At 40.3% G+C, this 19,624-nt stretch overlaps 1 protein-coding gene across 2 annotated transcripts in view; it reads right to left on the minus strand.

Moving 5' to 3' along the window:
- Window positions 1-256: 256 nt before the first annotated feature.
- znf385a (zinc finger protein 385A) overlaps window positions 257-19,624 on the minus strand; it is a 67,358-nt gene continuing 47,990 nt past the window's right edge. For both annotated transcript variants that reach the window (XM_030138532.1, XM_030138533.1), the window contains 5 exons: window positions 18,992-19,166; window positions 10,078-10,443; window positions 5,454-5,638; window positions 4,605-4,697; window positions 257-4,154 (listed from right to left, as the gene is read on the minus strand). In XM_030138532.1, coding sequence (XP_029994392.1) covers window positions 3,906-4,154; window positions 4,605-4,697; window positions 5,454-5,638; window positions 10,078-10,443; window positions 18,992-19,166 — 1,068 coding nt within the window. In that variant the 3' untranslated portion in view covers window positions 257-3,905. The remainder of the gene's footprint in view (window positions 4,155-4,604; window positions 4,698-5,453; window positions 5,639-10,077; window positions 10,444-18,991; window positions 19,167-19,624) is intronic.

The following is a 19,624-nucleotide window of genomic DNA, read 5'->3' on the forward strand; positions in this document are numbered from 1 at the left end:
TAATTCTCTGTAAATAGACTACAACAATTGTAGCTTATTTCTGTAATCTGTCATTTCTCTTTTCTCAAATAGTCTGCTACATTCTAGATATCTGATTACAACAGATTTGCAAAATGTTTAAATGTCTTTGCTGAATGTAGTGATCAAACTGATATCCACAAAGAGATGCAGTGTTTAAGTAAAGAATAAAGCTTCATAAACAGATATTCCTTGATGACTTTATACAAATGTTGAAAAATAAAAACAATTCTGCAGATTTTTGTTTCATTTAATGATTTATTGACATTTACTTTTTTCCACCATGGTGTCTCTTGATACCAATAGTATTTACCATAAAGTTTCTTTTTCATTTAAATTACATTTATAATGTTTTACTCACATACACATTTATTGTTTCATTTTCTTATTGCAATAAACAAGAGTAGCCAGAATGAGTCAGGTATTGCTACAGTTCGCCATACAAACTCTTTGTCCCTCTGACAATGAAATTCAAAAATAACTTTATTGGCAAGACAAAATTACACCAAAGCCTCTCCATCAGAGGGCAGAATAAGGCTAAGGCTAGTAGCCTAAACACAGCTAACATGAAATACCTGCCCAGAACATAGGAATCTAACATTTATTTCCCATATGTGAATAATGACAATGAATTGGTTGGAATTACCACAGTATGAGCATATTTCAAGGACAATATGAGCATATCTGTGGTGTTGCTACTTAACTGACCTACCAGGGACAAGATTGCAGTACTTTGAGTATGTTGGGTTATTGATCAAGTCTCCAGAACGATCAATCAATTTTCCCAATCCAAACGTGCAGGCTTTTGTCTCTGGTATTGTGTTAGGCCACTTTATAGCTCCAGGTTGTCTCTGTCTCTGATTGGTGGGAAGTGGAGAGAAAGCAGGTCCCAACACACACTAGAATACATATGGTACACACACCAACAGGAAGGAGAGCACGGATCCTGGAATAGCATCTCACTCACAAAATGAACTCTGCAAAGAAGGTTTGTTCAGCGAGAAATAAAAAGAGCACAACGGTGGGAGCTGACTCCAAGCCAGCCTCTTCTTTAAGTAATGGCATTATTAAATGTTCTTCAGGACTTAAACACATTTCTCACACACAGAAAAAAGAAAAAAAATGCAATTCAGTAAGTCCAACTAAAAATAAGCCTGTTGAGCAAATCTAGCTTTAATCCCTTGATACCTGGCGTTGTACCCTGTTCCCCAAGCAGAGATTACCATAGTAAAAAGGCCCTTTAATATGAAGGGCCGGTCCTTAAGCCCAGCTGCACCTCTGCAGGTCTATATACCCCTCTCAATCCCTTCAAGGGCTTTTACTCCTCATGGAAGAACAGAAAAGTCTGTCAGCTGGCGTACTCCCAGTTTACACACGACTCCAGACAACATGTCACAACATGTCACAATGATAACAAGTCACTCTGATAAAAATTGCTCATTGCATTGCAATATTCAGACAAAGGTAAGACATTAGAGCTCATTGCTTCTCAATGAAAGGGCACAGTGTACATCTTGTTCAGAAAAGGGTGATAGTTTCAAGCTGTTAAGCAAGATAGGTCTACTGCTGCTTAGCTTTGTGGCTTCCCGCTGAGTCAGTTGGTCTGCCTGCATGTCTGTCTGGGTTAACACTTATATAATCCATCACACTATGATTCCCCCCCTCTTGTTTTCTCTTCATGGATGCAGTTATTAACATTTCCTACCTACAAAAATAGTTTCATTTTGTTTTCAGATTTTTTTTTTTAAATATGTGATATAAATGCAAAATAGGAGGTCAAACCAAACAAAGTGCTCACCAGTCATTGTAAAAGAAAGCTAATCATGGTGTGCTTCATGGCTTTCAGTTGTAAGAGAGAAAATATTGATAGATGCCTTGGGCTAGACGTCTCCGCTCCTGCTCCTGGCAGCCTTGCTGGGCTTCTTGCTTGGTTGTCACGCCAGCTCAAGATCATTTCTCCGAGAATGTATTTGGCTTTCATCTTCCACTCTATAATTTTTTTCCCTTCCAGCATTATGGCTGCCATTGTCAGTGTGCCCTCTACTATATACTCATATGAACTGTTGGGTATGAAAGATGGGGGAAGTAAGGAGCAGGAAGCAGAGGAGGAGGAGGAGGAGGACAGGGTAAAAATGGGAGAGGTCAACCCAGTGATGCAGAAGCCTGACCCTGCAGGATCCCAATGTAAGGTTGCGTGCTGAAATGTAAATACATCAGTACACAGGTTCACACTGAGGTCAAACCTCCCACCTATAATGTGGGAGCTATGATGCGGTTCAAACCATTCTTTTTAATTGCTAGTTATGAACAAACTATGACTGAACGAACTATGATCTCTTCAGTAAATACCTCCTACAACTGTAAGCCTTAAGTGATAGCACAGAGTTTTGCCATCAAATCAATCTATAAGCTATAAGCAGTACTGGGAAGGTTGGTTTTGTAATAGGGAGTAGATTACTAGTTAGCCTGTAATCTGGAATTAACTACTTTAATTATTTCATCGAATGCAACTTATTTATTTTGGTGTCAACAGTATTTTCTACCTCTGGTCAATGAGCTATATATACAGTGATGTCAGATCCTAGGATGGAATTTGGGGAGAAAATATTCAGACATTTTTCTGTCTGAGGACGTGGCCCCTTGCATTGGCATGGTCACCTAGTTGCAGCCAAACATGGCAGACTCCGGTTACTCTGAGGTTGTGCAAATTCCACCAGCCACAAGATTTGTGCATAACCTCAAAATGAATGGAATTGATCTTGTGGCCATCCTGCACTTACATCTGCCCACTAAATGAATCAAACAAGAATATACTCAGAATGTATAGAAGGAACATATTCAGATATAATCCTTTTGTAATCACCAATTTTCTGATTAGTAACTATAATTTCATTACACTTCATGTTTGCATAACTCGTAACACATCAGTGCAGTATGTACTAATGTGTGACTTCTGCTGTTTCTCCTATCTCCTCTTCCCTTTGGTGAGGCCCTTCTCTGACTGTTATAGAGGTTGGCAGATGTGCCCTGTAGTAATTTTTGTTAGTACGGTCTATTTTAAAACACAGATTTGTTCAGGCCTGTGTGTGTCTGCATGCTGCCTGGGGTCAATCCATCCGCTGACCCGTGCCAGCCCTCCTCTCACCTCACCTTCTCAGGAAATGACAGGGGAGTGCAATCCCCCACAGTCACTTTTCTGCTCTCTCAACCCCCCAACCGTCAGACATATTCAGATGCGGCTACCACCTGCCTGTCAGCTGAAGTCATGTTTGTATCTAGTGAGGACCTAGTGTCACAATGGGACGTGTGCAGTATCGCAGAGGCTGCCACAGCTTCATGTGGCGAATACAGCAAAGACTGATGGAAGCAGCTACCCTACTGACATAGCATTATTGTCTTGGTTTTTGAGGTGCATAGGATGAGAAGGACACGTTGAGCCATGATAACAGGAGAAAAAACAACCTGGCCCCGAATAATTATGCAACACTAAATGTGGTTTAATGTTTTTCTAAAAAGGTCTGCATGTGTTTCTTCTGTAGCTACTGAGGCGACTGTGACAGGGCCACAGCACAGGGAGAGGGACCAGGAGAGGTGAGAGATGTATTAAAGGAGTCCGATGCATAATGAATACCTCTCCTCTGCTCATTCCATCTGTGAATCACTCAGAAGTCTTTGAAATGGAGGGAGAGTTTCAGGTAAAGGGAAAAAAAGAGAGACATATTCTTCTACTCCTCTTCGCTGCTCCTTTTCCTCGCTTTTCTCTCAGTTATTATTTAAATGGTTGGATTTTTTCCCCTATCATTTGCTATTTGTTGATCATATTTGTATCTTCACAGTGTGCTTTTGGAGTGGCTGTTCCTGACTGGTTTAAGTCAGAGGATGATGTGTCAGTAAGGGGAGAAGAGGATTGGCCCGTGCGTGGTGCGGATGGGCCCGGGGGCTGGTCTCAGGATGGCGTGGCTGAGAGGCGGGCCTTGCAATAGGTGATGGTGCGGGTGGGGCGCAGGAGCTGCTGCACGGAGAGCTAGTGGGTTTGAGGAAGCCGCAGCGGCCATTGCTGCAGCAACAGCCAAGGGGTTGGGCAAGAGCCCGGCACCCAAAGCTTTGGTGAGATCCTTGGAGAAGGTCAAAGAAGACTAAAATAAGAAACAACACAAGCCGAGAGAGAAAGAGGAGAGAGAGAGACAGAAATAAAATGATTAGTTCCAGAAAGTCTGCACATAGAGGGAAAACAGACCTCCGTCTCCAGACCCTTTTGATCTGTCATAATGTAGAGGTTTCAGTTAATATTTTCATTACTTAAACTCCCTCTCATCTCTCTCACAGCACATCCACATTTGGAGCATACAGTAAAATTTAACAACACTGATATTTGACCTGAGTAATATTTGGCTCATTCTGTTGTTGTTTTCATTGAGTTTGAGCTTCAGGAGGACAGAGCCAAAAGCTGCACTAGGCTTGGATAAGGACCAATACAAAAACTCTAAACCACTGCAAAGACCGATCTAGATTATTACTGTCTGTGGCCTGTGAGTTTCAGGTTTTCTGACTGTGTCACACGAGTAAGAGTGCAACATTAAACTCACCGTCAGATCAGCTCCCCTGTGCTTCTTGTGTCGACTGAGGAGTGGGTTAGGCTTGCCGGCCATGCCGTCCCGGTGCCTTCGACTTGATATGTGCTGAAGAGGAGGCAGACGGATTCAGTGTTAGACCACCTCAGAAAATAAGTTTGACTTTAAACTGTGTGTGTTAAACAGTAGGATGTTTAAAATGTCAGCCTTACAATATGTATGTTTACAGAGTTATGATACTATTCCAATTCTGCAAGAATTAAAAGACCACCCAAATTTCCAAAGCTTAACCTCACTGAACACCTCTGTGATGTGATCAAGAGGAAGACGAATGATCACAATCCATCAAATAAAGCTGAATTGCTTGCATTTTTGTGCTACAAGTGGCATAAAACATCAAACTGTGATACAAAAGTTAGAAAAATCCATACAAATATTTCTTCTTTCTCACCTCTGCCTGAGTAAAAACATATGAACAAATGAACACAGACCTGTTTTGTTTACATTTTATGAAGTCTGACAACAATGCAATATTCTTTGTTTGGAGCAGTAATACTTTTCTGACAATAAATACTCCAAATGACAGGATATTTATTGAAAACTTGAGAGAAATATTGTTAGTAGTTTGAAAAATGTTCATTTTACACCTCCACATACCTATAAAGTACAAAACAGTGGCCTCTTAATACTTCAGAGCTGTTTTTAAGCTGTCCCTCCAAAAGGAACATTTTGTTTTAAGAAAAGGACCCTGACAGATGGTTATGCTCTGGCTTACAAATCTATTCATACCTTCCAGGAGCAAAATTCTCACACTAAAAATATTTCACTCCTTGAGACCGTGCAGTTGCTTTTGTCTCTTCATACCTGTTTAAGTTGCAGTTCAGAGTTGACCCGCACATTGCAGATCTCACAGTGGAAGGTTCGTTCCTGAGTGTTGGGGTCCACTGGGCCCCCTCCCTGTTCTCCACTGGGTTTAGGACCCAGACGGGGATACGCCTTAATAGGGCCCAGCCCGCTCCGTGCTTCCAGGATGGTTTTGTGTTTGGTACCTGACAGCAGACAAAAACATAACACACAAACACACACAGGTCAGCAAATGTCATTAACCTAGATGAAATTACATATTTACAGGCTAATAGAATGAAATAATACAGTGGAGATGAATCACTATTTATAACAGTGAGTCATGCTGCGTCTATCTCTGAACTAAATTGAGTCTGGTCTGCATTTCTTTTTAACTCAAAGCACAGACGGAGAAACAGTGACAGTGACAAATATCAGACCATGCTAAAAAAAAAGGTAGGTAAAATATGCACCACTGGCTTGAAAATGACCACATATGCACAACACACAGTGTATGACATTATGCAATTGTGTGATGCTATATTTTCACCACTAGAGGGCTGCAGACAGACAGCTGTGCACATGGTGATGTGGAGGATGAACTTGGAGCCCTCTCGAATGTTAATATTACAATAAGTGATCCATAATTTTTGAATTAGTGGAGTCGGAAAGAAAGGGTCATACATTTTACCTACAGGAAATTAAATCACCATATGTGCCAATATCAGTGACTCAGAGCCGAACCAGTAAATCCTTACTGTCAAGATCAATAGTGTAGATTGTAAATGTCAAAGAAATTTAAGAGTAGCTTTTTATTAGAAGCAGATTTTGTATTGGGATAGATATTTGTAGAGTGACATTTAAGTACTCCTACAGCGACCTGCCACCTGTTCACAAAATTTGTATATGATGAAATAGTAGTAGATTTTGACCTTCGGTTTGTCTCAGCGTAAAGAAATAATATCTCTGAACATCTATCAGCATGTAAATCAAACATTCAATATTTCTGCAAGGACCAAACCTTCAATAGCACTGAGCAAAATAAAAGCCTGCTTTATTAACTGGACCACATATAATAGCTGCATATGTATTCAGGTCAAGGGTATCTGTTTTTGTTGGAAAGTGGTGGGGACAGAAGGGGGCAGATAAATTTAAACAGTCTTCAACAGTAAGATTAGGCCGGAGGAGATAATGGTGGAGGAAAAAATTGCATAACAGTGCCTTTCTTGGCAACAGCATGACATCGACTGCACAAGTTACACTCATCCATATTCATCAACAGCTCCACCACAGCGTCATTCGAACAAGATCAATGCACAATACTGTAGAAAGCCAAACATTATCCAATATCACTGACTGGAAATATGATCAAATAAAATAGTGTTGCTGCTTGTCATGTTCACAGAGAGCCCGTGTTGATAATTTGGTAAAGTTGTTGTATTGTTTTGACCTGATTGGCACATGTACATTTTTGGGTTATTATAGAATCAGTACAAAAAGGGGATTTCTTCTATATTTACACCATATTTTCTTATTGCACCTCTCAATGCCTTTCTATGTGTCAGCTATTTTTCAGAACATCTTTTATTCTTATGCTTTTGAAGAGTGATCGGGACATGTCCCCAGCGTCCCCTGCATAAACTGACTTAGATCTCCTTATTCATCTCCTTTATTTCTACTGTATTTATTACTCTACATTAGCAATATGGACAGATTCCACTCTGGGAGGTTTCCCTCAAAAGGACAGCATACATGAAAGTGCTCTTGCATATTACTTTCCTTTTAAGAAAGCTGTGAGCTGAAATATGTGCTAGACTAATTTCTCATTAAATAATCACACGATTCGCTCTTATGAATTCTACTCACGCCCCCTCCCTCCAGCCTCCTATACCCTCCCACTCACACGACTGTGCCTCTGTTCCCTCAAAGTAAAGTATCCCACTGTCATTGGCGCTGACTTTGAGTCACTCTGTGCAATCCCTTTGAACAGAGTTAAGGTTACAGACGAGAGAGAAATCATCAGGGTCGGGTGGGTGGTGGGGAACAGGGAGGCTGGGGGCTCCACTGGGGACAAAGGGGCTGAAATGGCTGATTTTGCTTGTGGCCAAAAATGTGCTCTTGGGGTGCCTGTTTTTGCCTTTGTTCTATTTTTGTCTGACAATAGATGGCCCAGTGGATTTTTCGTCTTTGGAAGGTTGACTCACAGTGCAAACCAACACACAAGCAGACAAGGCACATTGGAAAACACAAAAATAAGCAATGCTGACAGTAAACTGTTGCGTCAATGTTAAAATAACATAGATATTCTTTTTTTCTCCTGTTTCAATTTTTAGGTCTTTTCCTCTGTTCACCTCGTGCCACGCATACTGCTCATGTCTGCAGGACATATGCTATTATTTCTGAACCCCTCTAACATGCACCGTTTGTTTTTGGAATGGGCAACAGTGATTGCTTCCAGATCATTTTCCTCATATAATTTCAACTGTTTCAACTCTTAGTCATCCAGGGGTTGAAGTTCGGAGCCAACAAGTCGACAACAGGCTATGACCCAGAATTGTGTTTAGATTTTTCATAGACTGGGTGTGATCTGTTTTCATACTGTACTTCCATGTGCATGTATTTAAAGACATCATGGTAGGCAGATGCAACACATTTATTGTTGTAGCTGCAAATGACAAACCATTGATGGGATCATTGTAAAGCATGACTTCTGATTGTCTGCCAGAGTTTAATCAAATCATTATGGTGGCTGTGATTACACTTTACACAGAAATGAGAGATTGTTGTTTTCTGCTTTCATGTCTGACTGAGTTGAGCTTTGTCAAAATTGTTCAAAGCAAGTGAAATACAATTATACTGAGGAGGTCAATGAAGGAATGGGTTCAATTACTATTTCTTTCTGTGCAGGGCATGTATGTGTGTGTATGGGTGTGTGTGTGTGTGTGTGTGTGTGGGGGGGGGGGGGGGGGGGGGGGGTATGGAGCTTCATCTCCCCAAATAAAGAGTGGAGGTGAAACAGATACAAACACACGCAGAGAGCTAAAGTTGGCAGGGCATAAAGGATTAAAGCAGGCTGTGGGCTCCTCAGGGACTTTTGGAACCCTGTGAAAGTGTTGTCATGTGTGAAAGCTGCTTGACAGAATTTTGGGGGTTGCACAGGTATTGTGGTGAGCTCACCACATAGCAGCTTATTTTCTTTCAGTCTCTACTTAAATCCCTCATGCAGTGGTTACCCACCTTAACCATCCTCCTTTGTTACTTATTCAAGTGGAAGCCTCCAGGCTTGCAGTTTTTATGCTGTGCACTGCCAATGACAAGACAAATCATGAATCTTTGAGTGGGCAGGGTTTTCTTTTAAATAATTACGGAGGTGGGGTGGGTTGTTGTTGGTGTTTTAGCAGCGTGCTCTTTGAAGCAGAGGCAGGAATGCACAGGTGAGGCACCTTGACAGAGCTTGTGAAATGAAGAGAGCAGTGCTCAGTTACAGAGGTTGTGCCCGTTAGTGTCAAACAGATCAGTTATCTGCTGATCAGATGTTCTTCTCAGTACCCTCTGCTGGGCTGCACTCAACCTGAAACACTTACTGGGATTTTCTAATCAATCCTGTGACACCAAAAGGTAGCACTTACAGGCTTTTGAATGTCATTTATTACCTCCACTGAGGAGGTTATGTGATCACCATCTGTCTGTCTGCCAGTCAGTCCATCGGTGAGCATGATTACCCAAAAACGACAGCTCGATTTTCATGAAACTTACTGGAAAGGTAGTGCACGGGCCAAGGATGGACTACTTGTATTTTGGAGCAGAGCCATAAACCGAAACAGAGGCTAGAATTGTTTTTGAGAGCTCTGGACTAATTTAGACTGGTAGCAGTCAGTCAGTCAAAAAAAAAAGTAAATAAACTACAAGGAAAACATTTATCATAATTTGTGATGTTAATTTATAAGTTGTATAATTTGTATTTGTAACAAGTTTCTGAACAGGAAGAAGAGTAGAATAGTGGCTTTAGTGGATGTCTGTGCTTTTTAGCTGTTTTTAGCTGCAACTGTGAAGAATGGTTATGACTAACTATGACTAATGTCATATTTTTATGTTTGCAATATTGCCACTGACTAGAACTACATTTATAATCTAACTAAACGAAACATACTCTTTTTATATTAATGTTACAGTATTATTTACAGCTTAGTTAGCAAAATGTTCACTTTTATGTGTTAAATATTATCATTTTCATGCAGTGGAATCAGTTCATCAAGTTCGATCAGTGCTGCTTCACTAACATAAACTGACATTAGTTTAATAAAAACCCAAATCTTCATTTGTTCAAACCAACAACCATTCTATGTCATAATTTTTTTTTTTTTTAATAGATCTCCACTTTAGCATCAAAACAACATCTGGCAGTTCCTTCTTTGGAAATTGCAACATAGATCTTTTTTGGTCAAATTCCTCTGCCCTCACAGGAAGTAAGTAATTATGATTCTAGCAAAAACAACGGCTCTGTGGTTTCAGTAAACAGAGAAGAATTTAACTATAGCTCTTTAGATTGAGAAGGAAGTGTAACATCCAGAATCTAAATAGGAAAAAAAAAAGAAAAACGAATTACACACATTACCAAACAGTCAGCACTGCAGAAGTTACCTACCTTTGTTGTGAGCCTCCAACTGTGACAAAGAATTGACAGCCACTTTGCACAGTGAGCAATACAGTAGCTTCTTGGCCTTGTCCTCCTCTGTCTCTGGGTTAGCTGTGCCGCTGGAGGCCGAGGTGCCAGCAGCTCCTGAGACCGGGGGCCCAGATCCGGGCTGCTCTGAGTTGGCGCTGCCACTGCCGCAGCCGGGGGAAGAGGAGGAGGAAGGGGGGACCAGGGGTGGAGTGGTTGTGGGCAGGATGGGGCACACTGGGAGCACGGGGGAGTCCATAGGTGGTGTGGGCGGGTTGGTAAGAGGAGGTGGAAGAGGTCCCGGGGCCAGCAGGGGCCCGTTTAACTGTGACAGAGGCCGTGCTTCATCTGTAAAGAGAAACAAAGACACGGAATAAATGTCAAAATAAAGTCTAAAGTAGAGTACTATACATGACTCAAACATATAAAATGTGTTTTACTATTGACTTAACAGTCTTTAAACTCTGTGGTGAAGCAAAGTCCTGTGGAAAAAAAATATATCTGCTAACATCTTTAACCACTCCCAGTTAAATGTGGAAAGCACAGCCTGCCGAGTAGTTCAGACAAACCAACATAAAACGTTCTTTTTAGTTCCGACAGTGCAGACCATAATTGGTTGAGAAGCTCCTTTTAATTTAAGTTACACATAAAGGGGATTAAAAGAGGCAAACGTATGTCCCATGTGCTATGGAGAGAGCACATGGTTAATATGTTTCGAGGCTTTTTGCAGTGATGTGGTCACTGATGTGGTCTCATCATATGTGAGATGTTCATGTGAGAAACACACATGAAGCCTCACACACACACAGAAGAGTTGTGACTCTTTCCCACACACCTGTTGTTTTTGGCTGGAGTAGGAGCAAAATGGCACTTGTTTTGTCACAGGGCAAGACCTGACATCCAAGGAAAATATCATGACAAGAGCTCTCCTCTTACTCTGCTCTCTCTTTACACTCCCTTCCCTTTCGCCTCCAGTGCATTTTTTATTATTGTATGTTTTTTTTTTAATGTATGTGCATTACACTTTCTTTTGTAATCTGAGTACATATGTTTATACATGCATCTGCACACACATGTTTCTGGTCAGCCACTCCCATACGCAATGGCTTTGGTATTCACTAAGCAATGGGTGTAGGCTGAATAAAGACCCCCTAAATTTGGGTGGGATATTCAGAACTCCCCCATCAGCAGGGACCAGCAGGCCCTTTTCCAAACTCTACAGGATGTACCGCCGAAGGCAGGCAATGGAAAGCCCCACTAGATTATAGTATTAAAGGGATAACAGAGAGTATTTCTGGGAAGAAAATAAATATTGACTTTAACTGCTCAATTTCCCTTTTAAGGATCCACATAAGCTTTATTTTTGTTACATTGATAGTTAGTAGGAGATATCATGTTTTTTTTAGGTATGATAGTGACACTTTGTAAAAATCTGACCGTATGATAAATCATTTGTTGCATAAATGGTGACTCCAGAGCTGCCGTGGCTGCTCTATTGCATCATCCCTGATGAAAATGCCTTTCTGAGTGCTTTCCATTCCATTGCTTTCCAAGATCAAAATTCTCTCTCTTTCCATATTGGAAGTTTCCAGTTGCATAGCTGCTGTCAGACAGATGTTTTGTGAGAAAAAAGAAAAAAGAAACATATTTCTGATTCTGAGTCTATATGGCATTGAGGAGTCTATAAACTGGGCATGGATCAAAGTGCTGTGTGTGGGTAAGAATGCCTTGGAGAGGATTGTAACTCATAATGTGTCTACTTTGCCAAAATGCTGACCGAATTAGTCAGGTTCATTGCAGACCTCGTACCTGCAAGTGCATGATGGCAGACTATTAAAAAAAGTAATCTAATCTTAAAGTATTGTTCTGAGGTATTTTTGTTGAAGTTTCTTTTAGTTTTATCCACAAGTGCCCACACACAGGCATGTAAACATACGCATGACTTCATTACGATGCCAGGAAACAAAGCCATGATCCCCACAGTCGAAAACATGTGGTTTGAGTTAAAGTCAAGTGGGGAGAAACAGAGGTGCTTGGCCAAATAGTAATAAGGGATTTCATGATCCACGATGGGCTGGAGGACTGCCACACCAAACCATCACATCCAGTTAACGTTTCTCCGTAGCACAGTGACTATCTCCAACATTCATCCGCATGTGAACAAGTTCAGCTTGAGGCTAAGCCCCTCAGGGCCTTCGTAGCTCCAGTAATTTACTGTCTGTCTCGGCTCCACAGAATCATGAATCTTACCGGAGAGTGTTCCTTTTTTGTCATATTTACTGACTAAAATGAACACCATGAAAGATTCACTCTAGATCTGCCACTATCTCCAAGTAGCAGAGACAAATCGTTACATATTTCTTTGCTTGCCTAGAAAATCCCACCATCAGTGTGATGTGGTTCTCCAGAACCTAAGGATATGCTCTAATTAAACATTGATAAGGCAGTTAGCTGACTTTCCCCAACGCTCGCTGTCCTCATAGCCGAACACAGGGAGGCAGTATTAAGTGGGAGAGGTCAGCAGAGGGAGATAACTCAGTCCAGATGCTTTACACTACAGCCTGGAGTGTTTGCATTGCCTTAATCCTTTTCAGGAAATTAAAGCAATGTACAGTATAGCATGAAGCCTGTGGGGAAGGGTTTGTTGATAAAGCCATTTTTTAGAAACTTATTCACGGTCAGTAAAAATGGCTTACATTGTTTCATGTAAAGTTCACCCTGATTTTTTTTTTCACGTCTGCTAGAGTTCGTTGGAAACATAAAACAATTTAGCCTCAAACTCTTCAGCATTGAAGGAAAAAATACATTAGGACTGGATGCTTCACTGGGTCAAAATCATAAAATATAGATGTACATAAAGTTCAGTGATGACAGAGGTAGAGCATAAGAAAGACAGTCATAAATAATAATAATAGATGTCAATGCTAAACTATTAGCAATGCAAAAAACTGCCATTTAATGAATTTAATTAGTTCAGTTAGCGCTGTGATTTTGCCTTCATATACTCACTACTTGTGAGCTTTGTCCAGTATGAATGTGTGTGTTTAGCCAAAACACTTGACACTTTATCTCACTGGATTTCACATTTTGTTTTTGTTTAGAATGTTTTTCTTCTTCTCTTCTCTATAATACTGTGTACTGTAAATTCCATGTCATCATGCATTAATCTATTTTACCATCTTATATTACGATGAAAAAAGTAAGTAAACAAATGGTGCCAGGTACAACAAACCCCACCCCTCGCACGTATTGTAGCTTATTTTGGCATCGATCCCGCTGATGTCATCATGTCTATATATGTGCTGTTGTCAGCATATCAACTGGCTGCATATATGTGCCAAGTTTAAAGTAAATTGAAACAAAACTGATGCTTTTATAGACATTTGAAATTTTGCCCATTATAAGTAAATGGGAGAAAAAAAAAGATGGAAAAAAAAAATCATTAAAAACGTGAACTTTGATCTACTTTTCCCAAAATATAACCACATCTATTCTAGGTCACTGGCAATCTATATACCCATTTTGGTATGAATTGAAGCGATAGTTTTGCCGCTAGAGTGTTTAAAATCTAAGAAACAAACAAAGAAACATGCAAACCAAACCAAAATCAATACCTCTTGCCTCCCTTTTGGGGGGCGAGGTAATAAGAAAAGTATCTGATGAAAAAATGTCACTCATTATCAACAGGCACACAATCATCAACGCATTTCAGCTACACATAGTCTTTACTAGGGTTCAATTAAAAATCTAAGTCAATTTTAAAACCTGGATGAAATGAAGGAAATCATCAATGACAGAAATCAAAATAAAGGTTAAATAATATATAAAATAGAATGATAAGTAAACAGGAAAATAATAACAAAATTGTTTTTTCTTTTCATCCAAATTACAATTATTTGCCTAATTTGCTGATTTCATCCTTTCAGCTATACTTGGTGACAACGATGTAACATGATGCACTAAGGTTTTAAAATTAGGCACATATTTAATATTAAACCCTCTTTAAGACTCTATGTACAATGTGTTAGCGATGGTTTCCCTGTAGGTAATAAAGGAAATTTATTTTTATATCAAAGTGCCTCAAACATTTTTAATAACTATTGTTTAATGTTTGAACTATATTTTAAACATTGACTACTGATTATTTGTGACAGTCTTCTTTGCTTGTCCTGTTTTTCACACAGCTCTACATTCTAATGTTATATAAACACGTGTTACCTTCAAATATGGGAAGAACCAGATAAATAGTACAGCTTTGGTTATTATACAGATCTATAGCACTGGAGGTAGAACAATAGACATGACATCATGCTCAAATTATTATGCTGAAAATGGAAAACAGTGCTGTTATCTAAGTGAGATTAATCTAAATGTCAAATGTAATCGAGGGAGTTTAAAACAAGGAAAACAGTTTAATGGGGTATATTTCAATATTTCATATTATAAGCCACAAATGCACAGTTCCAGCAAAAACACCATCATTTAATAGGTATATTGAAAAGTAGGTAATGAGGGCATGTTTCGGTGTGCATGCTGGGGTTGTGACATTAAGGGTAAAGGTAACTTAGACAAGATGAGTCTGTCTGCCACCACACCCCCCCACCCTCCTCCAACACCCCTTCTTAATGATTAACAAGCTACGAAACCTGATGCTGGCCTTATGAGAGCCGAGACTCATTCATAATGCAGTTGGATGCCTTTCACCCAGTCTGGCCTACCCCCAAACTCTGAGACACACACACACACACACACACACACACAAAATACAAAAAACTTGCACACAAGCAATATATTTAGAAACACGTGTTGATTATTTCACATGTCATCACATAACAAGCCACAGATAAAGAACCTGGGCAACTCCCTGAAAGTCAGATTTCAACAGTGACAAGACAGAGCATAAAAAGCATATGGGCTTTAGTGTAACTTCATACTTGTCACCTCACAGACGTGCAACCCTAGCCCTCACATGAAAGTCATCTGTTTAATTGACCTTGGGTGTGTGCACGTCTGTGTGTTTGTGTGGACTAAAGAGTGCCATAATATCAGGGTGGTTTTAACAGGGCCCTTCATTAGAGCGTCAGACAGCAGAGGGATAAAGAGGAGGGGAAGCAAGGAGGGAAGAGCACAGTTTCTCTCCAAGTAAACAGCTGCCTCAACATCTCCCGCAGGCCGAGCCAAACCCTTTGCTCAACACGCCAAATCCCCTAAAGCCAAGGGCCTCCTCTTTAGGGGCAATGCTGACCACAAACCCTTTGAGGGCTGAAAACCTCATGACCTGTTCTGATAACTCTGAGGCTAAAGGACCAACAGCATTCACACAGTGCTCTACAACTGACCCCCTGACTTCTGCAGCCCACAGCAAAGTCTAATGTGTCGTGTTTATGGTCAAAGCCACTGCCAGCATTAGTAATGTCTTTCTTTTGTCTTGATCTTTTTTCTGCAACATCAAGTAAGAATGAAAACCAGCAAATAAATATAACTATATATTTGCAATCCCGTGCTTTTTGTGTTAGCATATAATGCTGTGCAAAAAGTCCTAGGCCAACGTCATGACCACACGTATGTATTCTGCAGTCTGTATTAAGATATAGTCTGGATATATGTGAAGTATGTACAGCAGTAAAGTTTCAGGGAAAAAAACAGCTTCTATAAACCAAAGTGCTAGTATTTAGCGTGACCTCCCTTTGCACTTAACTCGTCTTTAACCTTTTTGTTCAGACAATATGAGATTTTCTAACGTTTTATACCTGGTTTCATTCAACACAGATGTTTCTTATTATTTGTGCTGCTTCTTGTCATGGGGTCAGGGTTCACACTAAATAGTCAATTTAACCTTTAGAACCTTTTTTTTAAGGCTGTGCACATATTCCCTGTATTTTCTTGTTGTATCTGAAGAGCAGAGAATGAGAAATACTTGTTTGTATGCTCTTTACAACCCAGCACATCAACAAATCTAGAGGAGGCCTAAGCACAACACTGTATGTATTCAAATTAGATTTTTTTATTGGAGTTGGTTGGTCTGATTGGAGGTTTAAAGTGTAATTGAGGACAGACATTTGCACAGTACTGTGGTGTCTAAACAGTTGCCAAATCCTCTTAAAATAAATGTGGCATCAGAAAAGTGTGTTTTCCCACACTATGAAATGGATTAAAAAGATGAAACACACAGTGTAACTGTTCAGCTGAACATGAAACTTGATTAGCTCTGTCACCTCCATCCTCTGTGCTGTATATGGACAGACTAGACCACATCCTGTAGAATGTAGGTGCAGCTATATGCAGGTATATTTTTGGACTTTGTTTTAAATTAGGGGCTTATGGGAAATCAGAGACACCTTTAAAAAGTAAGTAGAGATTATTGAGTAGCAAGTAATGATTTCAGGAATGTAACCGTATTCTGATAACCACTTCTTTAAAATTAACCTTTAACTAAATACATGTATTTCACAACTCCCCAAAACTGAATGTTTCACAAATAATGAATAATAAAGTGTTACAGACATTTTATTAAATCTCCAAACAACAAATAGACCATTCACAGGAGAAATAACTGAGCATCAACAACAAATGGCCCTCTGTGTTGTAAAAGATCTGCACTGTGGGAAATGTCTTCATCCTTCCCTTCGCAGGCTCACATAGGCCTGTCCGCAGTGTTTGTGTATGTGTGTGCATACGTGTGTGTGTATTCTAACTGTCTTTGTCTATTTCAGACTAACTGCCCCACAGTGACCTGTGTGAAGCTCAGCTCCACAGTCCACACCACAAAGTTCATTCTCCAGACACGGTTTTCCCCAGCTGGGGCCACGCACAGCTGTCTGCTCCCAGAGATCTGTCCCCATACCATAGAGCGGCGTGACAGGACACATATACACATCTTAGTGAGCAGGAAAGAAAACCAGGAAGAGGCAAGGTTCCAGGGTCACGAGAAAAAGACTTGGATGGAAAAAGGCATTCTTTCACATGTTACTACTTTGAGATCTCGATCATGGCAAGCTTGTTTTGGCTCTCCAACCTCCTGGAGTTTGGTCAGAGAAGTTTGACTGCCTTATCTCAGAGTGCCCATGAGGGGCAGAATGTGAGGTTATAGTGAAAAATAAAATAAAATACAGGCACAAACCATTAATTTTACAGGAATGCCAACAGATAGCAAAATGTGGAGACCTTTGCTCTGGGATGTTACTACATATTGGCCTTTTACTGGTTGTGTTTCATCTTTTCATTCATCATGTTTGCTCTGTGCCCTTCTGTCAGCTCCAGAAACCTTTGTAAATGTCACCAAAACATTGCTGGTCTATTCATTGCCTTATTTGATCCAAGGACAGAGCGGTGACACTGAGAGAATGGAAAATCATGGGTGGAGGAAGGAGAAGGGCAGAGGCACACTGTACCCAGTCTCTGAATTATAGCTTGAAATAGGAAGATGAGAGGGTGAGAGAAAGTAAGATGGAGACAACACAGACCAAAGCCAATGTGATCCCTCTAAAGAAAGAGCCTGCAATGCCTTGATCATGCCCCGCGTCCATGCTAACTAACAAATTAATCTGCCAACAGTGAATTACTTTTCATTAAAGTCAGATCAGCTGCTGTCTCTGTCCTTTCAGATGTTGGCTTAGATTCAGCTCAGCCTTTCAGACTCTTCTATAATGGTGTCATCTTTATTTTTCTCAGTATTAGCACTTATTACCGCCACATTATGTTTAGGCAGCATGGTCTATTTTGACTCTCTTGCAAATAATATTCAACTAAAACCAACACAATGACACACACAAACACACGCACAACACAGTGTGGTACCTTGAAAGGATGCCACCCACCTGCTCTCAGTCTAAACGGATGGGTACTAAGGCAGCTTCACATTGCTGAGTTGAACAAAGCATTACTGTGGCTAGGCTGGATTAATATGGAGGACTATTTGACTGTGGTACGCTAATGATGCTGTCACTCAGTATCCAAAACACTTGATGTCTGGTTTTCAAGTTGGCCACTATATTCACACAGACCAGATGATATAAATTGAGACCATATTAGGCTTAAATTAAATTATAAGATGGTGCTGGTGTCTGGCACTAAATAATTCTGCAGCTCTTGATCAGTGTGTGCTCTGAGAGTACGCTAGTCAAAAAAAAATACACTGTTGACGCAAGATAAAAATGCTTGTAATTGACTCAATCAGGGACTAGTGAGTGCAGTGAGTACACCTTAAATACTCAATATGTGGCCAAAGTTTGACTTTCAGTTTTGGCTCAAGCCTGTAGATCTGAATCTCTTCTGCTTTTAGTTAAATGTTCCCTTCAGTCTGGTTCCTGTCAGTCATTTGATCATCATCTGCTTTCATCAGGCATTTGCCAGAAAATGTAGCTAGATTCAAGCTGACTTGGACCCACTGACCCACAACTAGTACTGTGATTTCATGCATTTGATACCAAATAAAGTATTACAATGCTTTTCTGTGTCTGACTTTGAAAACTTTAAATATCCTCTAAATACATTATTTTCTATGTATGTCATAAATAAATATTGATTTCAAAAGGTAGTAGTTTTAATTAAATCAACATATTGAAACTGTTGTTCAGGTTCCTTTCTTTCACAAAAGAATTTTGTTTTGGGGGACCTATTGTCAGTGCAAACTGTTACCTTTAAGTTATGCTGGAGAGATATGCGACCACACAAAGAGTTGAGACGCTTACAAAACACAACAATGCAAACCAAAGCCATGATTAGATGTGTTTGTTGTTGCTGCATATTTTCCATTTCCGCACTTGTTTTCCCAGCAAAATGATAAACCTCTGACCATCCTGCGTGGCAACAATTACCTCTCCAACAAAACACAAACTGTCTTTTTCTTGTTTTTCTTTCTAGTTTGTTTGCTTGCTTCCTGCACTGCGGCGCTCACCCGGTTTGCTTGGCTCACTGTCAGGGGTAGTGCCAGGGGCTCCGGGTGGAGATGGGGATGAGGTGGGGGGCACAGTAGGAGGCTTGTCCCCCTCTTGAGGACGACTCTTTGACGTCTCGATGCCTTTGACCCTCCTGGCATGGCGGTTTCCTTTGTAATGGGCTTCTGCCTGGCTCTGTAGGAGAAAAATGGAAAACCAAACAAGTTTATGTTGTAAGTGAACACCAACGTGAGCAGGTGAATAAAACATTCTAAGCTGGCTTAGACTCAGTGTGACACTCACATATGCACACCCACACACACACATGCATGTCATTATGACAGCATGTTATTCAATATACACATGAGAGTAGAGCCACAGACGGCAGGCAGGTTTACAGTGGATAGATAGATGGATTACAAGCATGGCAACATAGATGCACTGATGTAGTAGTGGAGATATTCGAGACCTAGACCTCTCTGTCCTCTTTGTCCTCTGTGACTTATTTATCATCACTACAACAGATCATCAGGGTTGGGAAAGTTACTTTGGAAGTTGCAGATTATTAATTACCTTGTTAACTATAACTATATGAATCACTTCATAATGTAACTTATTACATTTGGTTATTTTAATTACTTTTCTGACAAATG

Source organism: Sphaeramia orbicularis, chromosome 7, assembly GCF_902148855.1.
Source record: "Sphaeramia orbicularis chromosome 7, fSphaOr1.1, whole genome shotgun sequence".
NCBI classification, from domain to species: Eukaryota; Metazoa; Chordata; class Actinopteri; order Kurtiformes; family Apogonidae; genus Sphaeramia; species Sphaeramia orbicularis.